The sequence below is a fragment of the Sinohyriopsis cumingii genome, chromosome 16 (assembly GCF_028554795.1).
Source record: "Sinohyriopsis cumingii isolate HCF-2022 chromosome 16, ASM2855479v2, whole genome shotgun sequence".
NCBI lineage: Eukaryota > Metazoa > Mollusca > Bivalvia > Unionida > Unionidae > Sinohyriopsis > Sinohyriopsis cumingii.
The window spans coordinates 13,090,220-13,103,980 of record NC_142976.1 but is presented as its reverse complement, the minus strand read 5'-3'; the positions used below and the strand labels follow the sequence as shown (position 1 = coordinate 13,103,980).

General features: G+C 34.6%; 1 protein-coding gene across 5 annotated transcripts in view; it reads left to right on the top strand.

The window, feature by feature from the left end:
• LOC149779962 (uncharacterized) overlaps positions 1-13,761 on the top strand; it is a 170,316-nt gene that overhangs the window by 97,706 nt on the left and 58,849 nt on the right. For 4 of the 5 annotated variants that reach the window (XM_089936673.1, XM_089936678.1, XM_089936679.1 and 1 more), the window contains one exon: positions 2,857-2,944. In XM_089936673.1, coding sequence (XP_089792799.1) covers positions 2,857-2,944 — 88 coding nt within the window. Of the gene's footprint in view, positions 1-1,337; positions 1,930-2,856; positions 2,945-13,761 lie in introns of those variants that run through there. The other variant, XM_089936675.1, reaches the window with a different exon arrangement.

Sequence of the window (13,761 nt, the reverse complement as noted above, 5' to 3'; positions counted from 1 at the left end):
GTGTATCATGTTCCTGGACTAGTTCACATTTTGTTTACGTAAATATTTACCTTTTTGTTGAATCTATAGTGTATATGCCTTCTGACCAGTGTTTATAAGTAATGTGTGGTGTGCAATATTTGCCTGCAACTTTGATGCAAAATTAAATCTGTTGAGTTTCTAATTATTACAAAACATGACACCAATGGATTGCAGATGTCTTACTTAATCAAATTTTTTTGTCATTTATGTTACCTGCGAAAATGATCATGGAATTCCAATTCACTCTTGACAGAACTTTATTTTCTAAAGTTAATCATCTTCTGTAAAATTTACCATTTCTTTAATGCTTTTGAATTGGAATCCTTCACCTTAATCACAATTTTTGCATGGTAAAATGAATTTGAAGTTTGGTTTGTGTAGCAAGGCAAACAAATATTGATACACTTTTGTCTGTAGTATCACTTTATAATAATCACCAGATAATGTCTGTCTTGTTTAAAAAGTTGGCCACAAATCAAAATAAACTTAATTTAACTTTCAGGGCCACAGGTGTTGATACATGACAATGGTGATCAATTGACAAATATTGTATACATGCAGTATGTGCTAATGTTATGAATTTATTTAGGAGAAAAATCAGCTTGTTGGCATGAGGTAGTACTCACATCTAAGAGTTCCCTAAATCTAGTGAAATATTTTATTTTAACGTTGCCACCCTAGTTTTTAAATCCATGCTAAGACCCAAGTCTTGTTTTGTCCAATGATAATGATTAAGATAAGTGTATAAATTGTAAATCTTGAAATCATTTATTTACTCATTATGATTCTTCACAGACATTTGTTTTATACAACCCCAACTTTTATCCATGTAGAATCTTATATAATTTTACTCTGATATTAACATTTTGTAAAAATGCTCAATTTTGTTCTGTGTATCACATCATAGTTTCAACAACTGTGTTACTTTTTTTTTCTTCAGTAAACTACCATTATATGGTAAAAGAGAGAAATTTAATTACCTTTGCTTGGTAAAATCATAGTGTTCCTTATTCAGATATATATGGTAATCCAACAAGCAAGGTCACATAAGAAAATACTACCTTAATCTTTCCATCAGCTTATTATAGCTTTAGTTGTCAAAAACTTTAACAGATAGACTCCATTTAAGTTTGTCTGCTATAGCATTAGAGATAAGTGATCACATATATCAGTACAGTTTGCTTACCATCATATCACTAAATAATCAACAAGTGCATGGATGGATTTAAATTTCAGTCTAGTTCAAATTTTGATTTTTTTTTAAATGATTGATGTTCAACATGTTTATTTTAAGATATATTCATAAGTTAATTTTATGTTGTGAGGTCAAGTTTCTTCGAGGTGGAGTTAAGCATTCGGTTTCTTTTTTTGATCTCTATGTGTGGGATAATACCTTCTGTATAGAGACATTTGGAAGGACATGAGTGGATTTTCATTACATTTTTATTGATGTTTTCTGAAAGTTGTGAATATATATCATAATCATTTAAATGTTAATTACTGGGCTGTGATGACATTTTTAAATAAGTTTACCACGATCTATTCAATGACATTATTTTCAACTTGATGTTCAGTCTGGAAATCATTTCAAATTCTATGGCTGTGGATCAGTTTAACTTGATGTTCAGTCTGGAAATCATTTCAAATTCTATGGCTGTGGATCAGTTTAACTTGATGTTCAGTCTTATGCATGGAAATCATTTCAAATTCTATGGCTGTGGATCAGTTTAACTTGGACAAAGAAAATAAGTGCATGCTGATGATCTAAGAAATTGAAAATATGTCCCACAGAAAAATCGTCAATGTGGCACATGCCAGTGGGAAATCACCAGATAATTTCAGGAGAGGTTCGGAAGCAAAGTTTTCAGAGGATTCATTTTCGATAAATGATTCATTGTTGGAGGAATGGTAATTATCCAGTGAGAAATGCAAAACATCCCTACACACTAATGAGATCAAAATTTGCCCATTTTATAGAGTATGTGACCAGACTAAGAAGTCTAATCAGTGATAAGAGAAATGACCTTTTTATGACCAAAATATGTGACCAGTCAGTACAGGAAGTTGGACGTTTTATGGGAACTGGTTTCTAGGAAATGTGGAAAACTGCACTGAATGTCTCTAATGGAAGAAATATTCTCATTTCTTAAAACTACAGATACCAGCAAAGATAATTCTTTGCATTAAAATATTTTTTGAAAAGAAAATAAATCAGATTCACATCATTTTCATCATCTTAAAATATATAAGGAGACTATTTTCCCGTGTCATTTCACTCTTAAAAAATAATGCATTATCTTTTCTTGAATATGAAATAGAAGGCCATGACTGATTATGGTCGGTCATTACAATTTTAATTGGTGAAAATTATAATTGGTAATAAATCAGTCCTCCAATTAAATGTCTGCTTTGTGCATGGAATTTTTTTATAATCAACCAAGTGAAATAACAGGTCTTAAAGAACAGAAAATTGCAACATGAATAATTGTGATTACTGAATGGAAGGGCCAAACTGATACGACCAATTGTCTCTTCATATTCGAAACCAATGTATGCTAAGATAAAAATGCCCCACCCCCACCCCCAACTCAGTAATACTACCATTATTATTCTGATCAGGCTCCCTGACAAAGGTTTCATAATTTGGCAAAAGAAAAATGTCATAAAGAAAACGGAGGGAAAAAACTGGAAATCTCCCTGAAGCTAACAAAAAGAATGTCTTCACGTGTATAGTTTTAGAAAATCTCCTTGAAATGAAGGACAAGTCTCAGTACTCGATAAGTAGACTTCGATACACTTGAACTGAAATGGTACTTTATTTTTTTTTCTTTTCAGGGAGAAAGAAAAGCAGGAGCTGAAAAGTAAACTTGGGGAGCTTGAGGAATACAAAGCTAAATATGATAAAGAAAAGGAAGAGAAAGAGGTACAGTTTATTATCATGACAGGTCAAAGTTAAATACATTGAGAGATACCATATGTACCCATGTATAACCATTTGCAAACATCAGAAACCTAGATCTGCCAGACATAAACCTAGATCTGCCAGACATAAACCTTGATCTGCCAGACATCACATAATGTGCACATAGATCAGGATATATATACTGATTGGCTTATGATACTCAAGTTTCATGAAATCATCAATTACAATATATGCTAAGATCCTACTGCATATGGCACAGACCCAGATCTGCAATTGCCTGATGTGCTGGCAAATCTGGGTCTATACAGTTTGTTTGAACTAACCAGCAGAATGTGAAACATAACCCCATTATACTGGTACATTGTGTGCTAGCAGATCTCAATCTATGTTGTTTTTTGCAGTTGGACCCTAATATTTATTTACACAAGTATGTATGGTACTGTGAAGAATGAAATGATGTTATTTTTATATTCTGATGTCATCCATACAATAGTGCTTTTTACTTGTGGTACCACTCCACATTTTCATTATGATGCTGCTTTTTACTTGTGGTACCACTCCACATTTTCATTATGATGCTGCTTTTTACTTGTGGTTCTACTCCACATTTTCATTATGATGATGCTTTTTACATGTGGTTCCACTCCACATTTTCATTATGATGAGGTTTTTTACTTGTGGTTCCACTCCACATTTTCATTATGATGAGGTTTTTTACTTGTTGTTCCACTCTACATTTTCATTATGATGCTAAATCTCCAAGAAGGGACATCAAAGACAAAAAAAGTGTGTTCCATGATGAAATCATGTTATATCAGAATTTGTGTTATATGGGGTGTGTTATAATGGTATGTGTTATAATGGGATTCCCCTGTATTTTCTAATACTGGTGTGGAAAAAGACAGTGCAGAAACTAAGAATTTAGACTATACTGGTTGCTAGTTCGCAAGCACAATGTGAAGAATAAGTCTTAAAACTATCATGAAATCACTGAGAGATAATTTTATTCTGGATTGTATGAAATAAAATCTCCAAATTTTTGGCAGTTTTACAGACTGAACCTCAAGTAGATGAAATACATGTTGCAAAGTGAATTTTTGGGAAACTGGAGTGTAATCTAGGTGTATCATGGTGCCATAATTTATGGGACAGCTTGCAAGTGAGATTATATGACTGTGACTTGTGTTTCTTTGTAAATAATAAAAATAAAACAATTTTTACACAATTTTAATAATGGCAATAACTGTCCTGTGAAAGGAAATCATAAAGTCAATGAAAAGTACATGATACAGTACTATTGAAAATCCTGATTGATTTATAACCTCCGTTAAATTGGCTGCTTACACTTTCTTTTGTGAAAGTCTATGTGATTTCCATAACTGTCATACTCAAAATCGTTCACTCTCCAACGTACCATCAATACTCGTTTAAAAGACAAATCCAACTGCAAACTGCACACACTCAGATCTGTCACTGCATAATGCACCAGCAGATCTGGTTCTGTGTAGTTTGTTAGTGTTAATCAGAAAAACAAACAGTATAGATCCTGATCTGCAGGTGCATTATGCTACAGCAGTTCATGATCTTTGTTGTTTGTAGTTTAACTAGGCTAATAAGCAAGGACATAGGGTATTTGTGTATTTGAATGAGGAATTGATGAAATTCTACCTGTGCGGTTTTTGATGAATATTTTAGTACTCTATACAGGTACTTTGTGACTTTTTGTAATACTTTTCTGTGTAATGATCATTCTTTTGGGATAGATACTGAACTAAGAGTAGCACAAGAAATCCACACTGACCTATAATTTATTTAATTGATTTTAGATTACTGGATCTTTAGCCAAGTAAAGATATATGAGTGTTTAAGATAGTTAAATAATTTCACATTTCCCAGGTATCATCCTCATGATTCATTTCAAATCATAAGCAGAATGGTGTAGACCCAGATCTGCCTGTGCATTATTAATGGCTGGGAGATCTGGGTGTACATTGTTTGCATTAGGTTGCATATTATAGACAAACAAATATAGTGCATGATAATGCTCACTTAACCCAATGTTATGTGAATGGACCGCTTTGATAGATGCCTGTTTACCAGGCTATTATAATGTCAGTACTAGAGCATATGTGCTATTGGTCAATACTAAATACAGATTAAAAACGTTTAAGAATAATCTTGACATGTCATCAACACAACTGAAAATCATGGTTGTCAAGGACTTATCTCACAACTTAAATACCTGTTCATTTCTTTGTCCTTGAACAATTGTATTGATAGTAAATGTGAGGTTCTCACTTCATTTATGTTTGTTGGGCTTTCTATAGTAACCTAGAGTAAAAGATCACTCCTATATGCAGTTTGAAATTCTTAGGGTGTTGCTAAGTGGTTAGAGTGCAGGATTCACCACCAGAAACTTGTTGGTTTGAGTTCTGCCCAGACCAGGCCAGGTTGGCTGCTGTGGTTTGTTTTCAGCAAGACACATTAATCTAATTGTCTTGGCAAGATATAACTTTTCCCATGTTGATCTCCTGTTTAACACCAAATCAGTCATTCAGTTTTAAACTGGATCTAATTGCCTTGATGATGCCTTTAGCTGTTTACATCTTCTTTCAGCAATCCATCTGAAAAGAGATAAAAAGTAATTAATTGATTGATTGATTGGTTGGTTGATTGATTGAATGATTTAATGGAACATCAACACATAAAAGGTTATATTTTATATAGAGGCTATTGGAGTAAGGAGACATGCACAGAGAACACATCGCACAGTTGACTTGATGTGCAGAATTTAAACTTGCACCTTTCTGGTTGTGACACTGTAACCACTGAATCATAGCTATGGGCTGCAAAAGGGCTTGGAGCACATTATGGAATGACCAATTAATTTTCTGGGAAGGGCATGGGATTATTATATTTTTTATAAACATTTCAGTCCTTCAATAACTTAAAAATAAAAAATCCTCTGATTTGTAGAAAAAAGAACCTATTATATCAATGTAATAGTTAATAAAAGATTCTAAAGAAAATCCCAGTTACCCCCCATATTTAAATGTTTATTGACATGGGAGACAGCTTAAATGAAGTTCTGTTTTTCCAGGTACCACATTTATCAATCAAGTTTCTGCATACACTGTCTTAATTTATGCACATGGTTTTATAGAGATAATTAAAACAGGATATTTTTTAAAACTCAGAAATAATTCTTTAGATTTATTTTTTCATCTGGTATCAAGTAGAAGTCTGTAGCAGCATTATCCCCACACGTTTCTCAGTTACATATATCACTGCCTCCCTTTACACATACATATTTGAGTATCCAAAGTCCCCAGGATACACAGTCAGAGATGGACCCAAATTCCATCCCCACTAGGCACATCTGCAGATTGACCCTAATTATATCCTAAATTGAAGAATTTATCTCAAACAGTCAGGTACAAATTATATGGACAAGATAACATAATCTGCAACTTTTTGTAAAAAAAGTGTGGGATTATTAATTTTACATTCCAAGGTGATGCACAATATGACATTTGCTTGTGGAGTTGATATCCTTGAGTACAGACTGTTTCCTCACTGTAAAGCACCTCAGAGTTGATATCCTTGAGTACAGACTGTTCCCTCACTGTAAAGCACCCCAGAGTTGATATCCTTGAGTACAGACTGTTCCCTCACTGTAAAGCACCTCAGAGTTGATATCCTTAGTACAGACTGTTCCCTCACTGTAAAGCACCTCAGTATAGTAGTCCTCCATATAATACTGGTATAATCAGAGATCACATTGTGAGATAAATACAGCTTAGATTTTGAATCCACTTCAGCATCAGGTGATTTTGCTTAAATAAAACACTTTAATGGCTTGCCCTGGGTGGCCGCATGGCCTAAGATGCTCACCTTTACAGATCATCTGCATCTCAATCTGTGTGAGTTTGAGTCTTGACACAACCAACATGGGTAGGTGAGAATGCTTGCCAGTAGCTTCCGCTGGTTAGTGGTTCTTCCTGCGGTGAATATACTGCCCCCCATGTATAGCTTATCTGGTGCTGAAAAAATGGCATTAAACCACACAAACCAAATCAAGCCTGATTATTAGGTATAAGAGGCAGTTGTCTTTCTTTATGATTGAAACAGTTACATTTTCCATTTACAGACTTGGAGATGTAGAATAGACTTCCAGCATGTTGAATAAAAATTGCATGGCCGCCAAGTTGTCTGCAGTGGTGCATTCATAGACAAGGCACTGTACTCTAATTACCACAGCACTAAATAACCTACCTGTATTGCTGAGTTGTAAAACAGCAATCCAAACCACATTTTTTTTTCTTTCTTCACAAGAAACAACTATGCTAGAAATTATTTCACATAGTTATTTTATATCACATTTGTAATTCTGATAATAAATGGTTTGTTACTTTGACATGGTAAGTTAAGTTGGTTTACCTTAATATTTGGTGGAGTTAGAGCCCTTGATCTTTGTATTCCCATTTTCATGTTTTTATAATGACAGGAAACTGCATAACTTGGCAACAGTAGATGTATACCTTTTCACAATGATTCTTGCCTGTTAAGGTATCACTATGCCATCTGACGGCTATCTTGATTGCATCTTTCTGTAACACAAAAATTATATTCTCTTTTGATGCCTCCCCCCCCCCCTTTATTTTGTTCTCCTTATTAACTTTGCTTTTGTTCAAAGCCCTGATGAATTTGTTTTTGTTTATAGACAGATCAACAGGGTTTTCTGTGAGTTTTAACACAAAGAACCACATGAAGAGTCCCATGGCTATTCATAAAGTACTTATGAAAAATTAGAGAGTCCCAAGCAGATTTGCTCACATTTTAAGAGTCAGAGACTGTCCATAGAGATTTAAAAAAAACAACCTGGATTAATCAGTGTTAAAGTAAAATTCACCTATAAAAACTCACAATATTCAAACAGAAAAGTATCAGCATATAAAAAATAGTATGATATCAAAGTATTTAGTATAATATAAAATATTTTCCCACTTTTAAACTGTTACCATGTCAAGGTAACAAGCCATGGGCTGTGTTCTTTATCTAGACTAGCTGTCTGCAAGACATTATCACTTTGTCCAATCATTAAGATTACTTTTAGAGTCTAATTTTTTCATTTTGAGCAGGAAGGGAGGGGACACAAGAGTTCCTTTTGAACAAGATATTTTTTTGTCTTTTAGCTCAAGATAATTTGTTTTAAAACTATTTTAATGGAAAATCAGGCAAATTATTTTAATGGAAAATCAGCAAAACTATTTTAATGGAAAATCAGCAAAACTATTCTTGTCAAGCTATTTGGTGGCCGAAAGTTTTTGATCAAAAAATGTCCTATGACCCCCACCCAATAAAAATGACTGTATATACTTGCTTATGAGTCCAACTGCAAACTGCACAGACCCAGATCTACTGTTGCATAATGCATTAGCAGATCTGGGACCGTGTGAATTGTTAGGAGTAATCAGTAGGACAAACAACACAGACCCTGATCTGCAGGTACATTTTGCTATGGTAGATCAGGATCTTTGTTGTTAACAGTTTGACTCGACTTATGAGCAAGTATATATAGTAAATGATTGGTCTCTTAGATTTCAAACAATTCGTTTAAAACTTGTATGGGACACTGTCAAGCAGTGTTAGTTTGGCACAATACCAATCGTATGAATGCAGTATCATAATCACTAGTGTAAAACAAACTATGTTCTGTTATGAGCAATTTGAAAAACTCTTGCTTCCCATCATTCTTTTGGAATAGCTTGCAATTTAAAATGCATGGCTAATTGGTAAATATACCATTCTTATAATGGCTATATAAAGTTTGCCAAAATGTTGAGTTATTGCATGGTTAGATGTAAAATTGAGCTGCATGTACCTTCAATCAAAGTCGCTTTTATTATTAGAATGAATAAGAATGAATGGTAGACTGGTTTTTTGTTATTCAAGTATGATTTAGTTTTGTGTTACCCATAATAATAACAGTTTTGAATGGAGATCATGTTTTTAGGTATGGGACTCATGTATGTTGTTAACTTGTATAGTTTTTTAAAATGTAATTAAAAGTTTTTGGAATCAAAATAGAGCTTTCAGGCCATTTCAACAGAGTTTCCATTTTATAAAATCTGTCAGTGAGACCTACATATTTAGTGAAAAGCAAGATATTGTAATGTCTTAAATCAGCATTGTAGCTTGTACTACAATTGGGAAATATACCCTCACCTAATATTCTACTCAATGCAAAATGATGATTTACAATTACAATTTTTTTTCAAATCAGATTGGTGAAAGTGACCTTTTTTAATGGCATGGACCTTACTGTATTGCATTGGACCTATTGACAATAAATATACAATGAGCTGCAATTTCCATGAGTGGTATGCAGTACTTTATGGAATGTGATACCAGTCACCATTGAATGGTATGCAGTACTTTATGGAATGTGATACCAGTCACCATTGAATGGTATGCAGTACTTTATGGAATGTGATACCAGTCACCATTGAATGGTATGCAGTATTTTATGGAATGTGATACCAGTCACCATTGTGTAGTATGAAGTAGTTTATGGAATGTGATACCAGTCACCATTGAATGGTATGCAGTACTTTATGGAATGTGATACCAGTCACCATTGAGTAGTATCAAGTAGTTTATGGAATGTGATACCAGTCGCTGTTGAGTGGTTTGCAACACCTTATGGAATGTGATACCAGTCACAATTGAGTGGTATGCAGTACATTGTAGAATGTGATACCAGTCACCATTGAGTGGTATGCAGTACATTGTAGAATGTGATACCAGTCACCATTGAGTGGTATGCAGTACTTTATGGAATAGGATACCTGTCACAGCTGAGTGGTATACTGTACTTTATAGAAAGTGATACCAGTTGCCACCAAGTGGTATGCAGTGCTTTATGGAAAGTGATACCAGTCACCACTGAGTGGTATGCAGTACTTTATGGAATAGGATACCAGTCACCACTGAGTGGTATACTGTACTTTATAGAAAGTGATACCAGTTGCCACCAAGTGGTATGCAGTACTTTATGGAAAGTGATACCAGTTGCCACTGAGTGGTATGCAGTACTTTAGTACTTTATGGAATGTGATACCAGTCACCACTGAGTGGTATGCAGTACATTATAGAATGTGATACCAGTCACCACTGAGTGGTATGCAGTACATTATAGAATGTGATACCAGTCACCACTGAGTGGTATGCAGTACATTATAGAATGTGATACCAACTGCCACTGAGTGGTATGCAGTACATTATAGAATGTGATAACAGTCACCACTGAGTGGTATGCAGTACATTATAGAATGTGATACCAGTCACCACTGAGTGGTATGCAGTACATTATAGAATGTGATACCAATTGCCACTGAGTGGCATGCAGTACATTATAGAATGTGATACCAGTCACCACTGAGTGGTATGCAGTACATTATAGAATGTGATGCCAGTTGCCACTGAGTGGTATATTGCACCCGAAAGAACGACATACAGTAACACCTAGGTTAGATGCAAAATGGCTGGAACTGTCTTGGTCAAATGCAAAAACTGAGTGTTGATATTTACCCCATGTTCAAGACACTAAGGTAGCCAATCATCTTGGTATATTATATTTAATAAATGCCTATGGAAACAACAAGTCAGAATTTTTTCCCATTGTGTAGAGACCATTATGTAATGCATAGAATGATTCCCATTGTGTAGAGACCATTATGTAATGCATAGAATGATTCTCAATTAATATTGATCTCATTATTGACTGTATGTTTAAGAAAAGGGCTTTTCGTTTGAATTGTCTCAGTCTTCATTAAATATAATACAAGTTTCTAAGGCCCCAAAAATATGTTTCCTATTGCACTAGTTTTAAAATTTTAAAATTAAGGTTGGTAGGGTGTTTTTCTTTCTTTCTTTTAAACATATATATTTAATGTGATTTTTTTTCTTTGATTGTTTTTTAAACTTGGGGGGAAAAAAGTGTTTGGGTCAACAATGAGAAACAGGGATGGTTGGCCAATCAGAAATACACATTTGTTTTTGCCTAACTATTTTTATCTTCTACAGGTTATGAAATTGTCCTGTCTGTGTTTAACCACTACATAATTAAGTGATAACACTTATTTTGCAGAGAAGTAAACAAAAAATAAAGACAGAGAGGTAATTAATTTCAGGTATAGAGTGTGATTAATTACAGGTAAAGAGGTAATTAATTATTGCCAGAGAGGTAAGTTATTAATGACAGAGAAGTAATTAATTGCATATAAGCTGTAGATTAAATCATTTATGAACGGGAACATTCATGTACCCTCAGAGAAATTTGCATGACAAAGTTGTACGAAGAGTAGCTGTTGATACCAAACAACAGGTGTGAATACAGATAGTTTCATGTGTATAGATCATTCCCATTTCAATTACTCACACATCTGACATTGAGTGACAAGTACAAACCCACACTGTTTGTTTTTGGCTGTTTACATTTTTCTTTGATAAATATGTGTTAAGTGTGGAATTTAAAAATCAAAATGTGATTCACTTCCCAAGAATTTTCATGTAACTTGCCATGGTACTACTCCATATATTTCTGTCATTGATATACATATAGATTGTATATAATGACAGGTACAAATGAAGGCAAAACTTCATGAAAAAGTCATGTATAATGTATTATGCATATTTATAGATTTGTTACATGTATTTAATAGTTCCTCATACATGTTTTTAATACTTCATCTGTATTTAATAGTTCACCATACATGTATATAATAGTTCATGATACATGAAAGAAAAGTTGAGGGCTGGTTGAGCAAGAAGTATTGGCTAAAAGTAGATATGGCACTGAGAGTGCTGACCATGTCATTTTGGTAATGATAGGTTTTCAATGGTCACTTAGGAAACGACAGACAGTGGTTTAGTACCACATGTGTGTGCCCATAGATAATGAAAGGGAAATATACTAAATGGAAATATTAACTGCAACAATGAACACTTATCATCCTATATGAATTAAAGGTATTGTCAATATTTAGGTTTTGCACCAGCTTGTACTCCATGAACCTTACTATTTTAACCCTGATTTGTTTGTTAGAGATCCACTATAAACTGAATTAAACATTTGTTTTCTTATATGTATGGGGTTGTGGGAGTAAATACAGTGAAGTGTGCCACAATGTGGATAAATCTGTATTTTGTGTTGGTTTTAATGGTGAGTTAAGTAAAGTGGCTACATCAAGCTGAGGAATGGGAGCTAAGTGCTTTTTCAATGAACACATTGAAGTAGGTAACCTAGGCTTGCCGTTGTAGGTATTGAACCTTCAAACCTTTAATTATGTGTCAAATGCTCCACCAACTGAGCTACTGAAACTCCCCCTACAATATGAGCTACTGAAACTGCCCCTACAATAGGAGCTACTGAAACTGCCCCTACAATATGAACTACTGAAACTCCCCCTACAATATGAGCTACTGAAACTCCCCCTGACAATATGAGCTACTGAAACTGCCCCTACAATATGAACTACTGAAACTCCCCTTACAATATGAGCTACTGAAACCCCCCCTGACAATATGAGCTACTGAAACTCCCCCTGACAATATGAGATACTGAAACTCCCCTTACAATATGAGCTACTGAAACTCCCCCTACGATATGAGAAATTATTATTTGACTGTAGACAATAATTCCAATACACATGGTTGTTCTTCATCAAAGTTGAGTAAAGTTAACATAGACCACAGTATCAATATGACCTCTCAGTGTTTTTTAAGTATTCGTATGACCTCTCAGTGTTTTTTAAGTATTTGTATGACCTCTCAGTGTTTTTTAGGTATTAGGTGATATTATGATTGACTCTGTCTGTCAATCTGTCTTCTAAACTATAGGTTAGAAATTCATGAATTTACTTGTATAGGTTGTTCTTGTGATAATCATCTTTCAGTCTTCGGCATCTGACACTTATGCCCCTGCCCTGGGCTCCATCTTTAAGAGGGGTTTGATTTTTAAACCCCTTCCCAGAGGTTCATATGATTGCAATTGCAGTGTAATTTTTAATAATTTTTGACTGAACTTTATAAACATATTTGTAGCAGAAGGATAATAAGGTGTATAATTGATTTGGGATTATGACCACTGGGTCATGGTCCAGAAAGGGAGGGGATAAGGGAGTGGGAGATATATGTTTAATTTTGGTTTAAGACCATGGGGTCATGGTCCAGAAATGGAAAGAGGAAAGAGAGACATAAAATATATAATTGATTTGGGATTATGACCACTGGGTCATGGTCCAGAAAGGGAGGGGATAAGGGAGTGGGAGATATATGTTTAATTTTGGTTTAAGACCATGGGGTCATGGTCCAGAAATGGAAAGAGGAAAGAGAGACATAAAATATATAATTGATTTGGGATTATGACCACTGGGTCATGGTCCAGAAAGGGAGGGGATAAGGGAGTGGGAGATATATGTTTAATTTTGGTTTAAGACCATGGGGTCATGGTCCAGAAATGGAAAGAGGAAAGAGAGACATAAAATATATAATTGATTTGGGATTATGACCACTGGGTCATGGTCCAGAAAGGGAGGGGATAAGGGAGTGGGAGATATATGTTTAATTTTGGTTTAAGACCATGGGGTCATGGTCCAGAAATGGAAAGAGGAAAGAGAGACATAAAATATATAATTGATTTGGGATTATGACCACTGGGTCATGGTCCAGAAAGGGAGGGGATAAGGGAGTGGGAGATATATGTTTAATTTTGGTTTAAGACCATGGGGTCATGGTCCAGAAAGGGAGGGGAT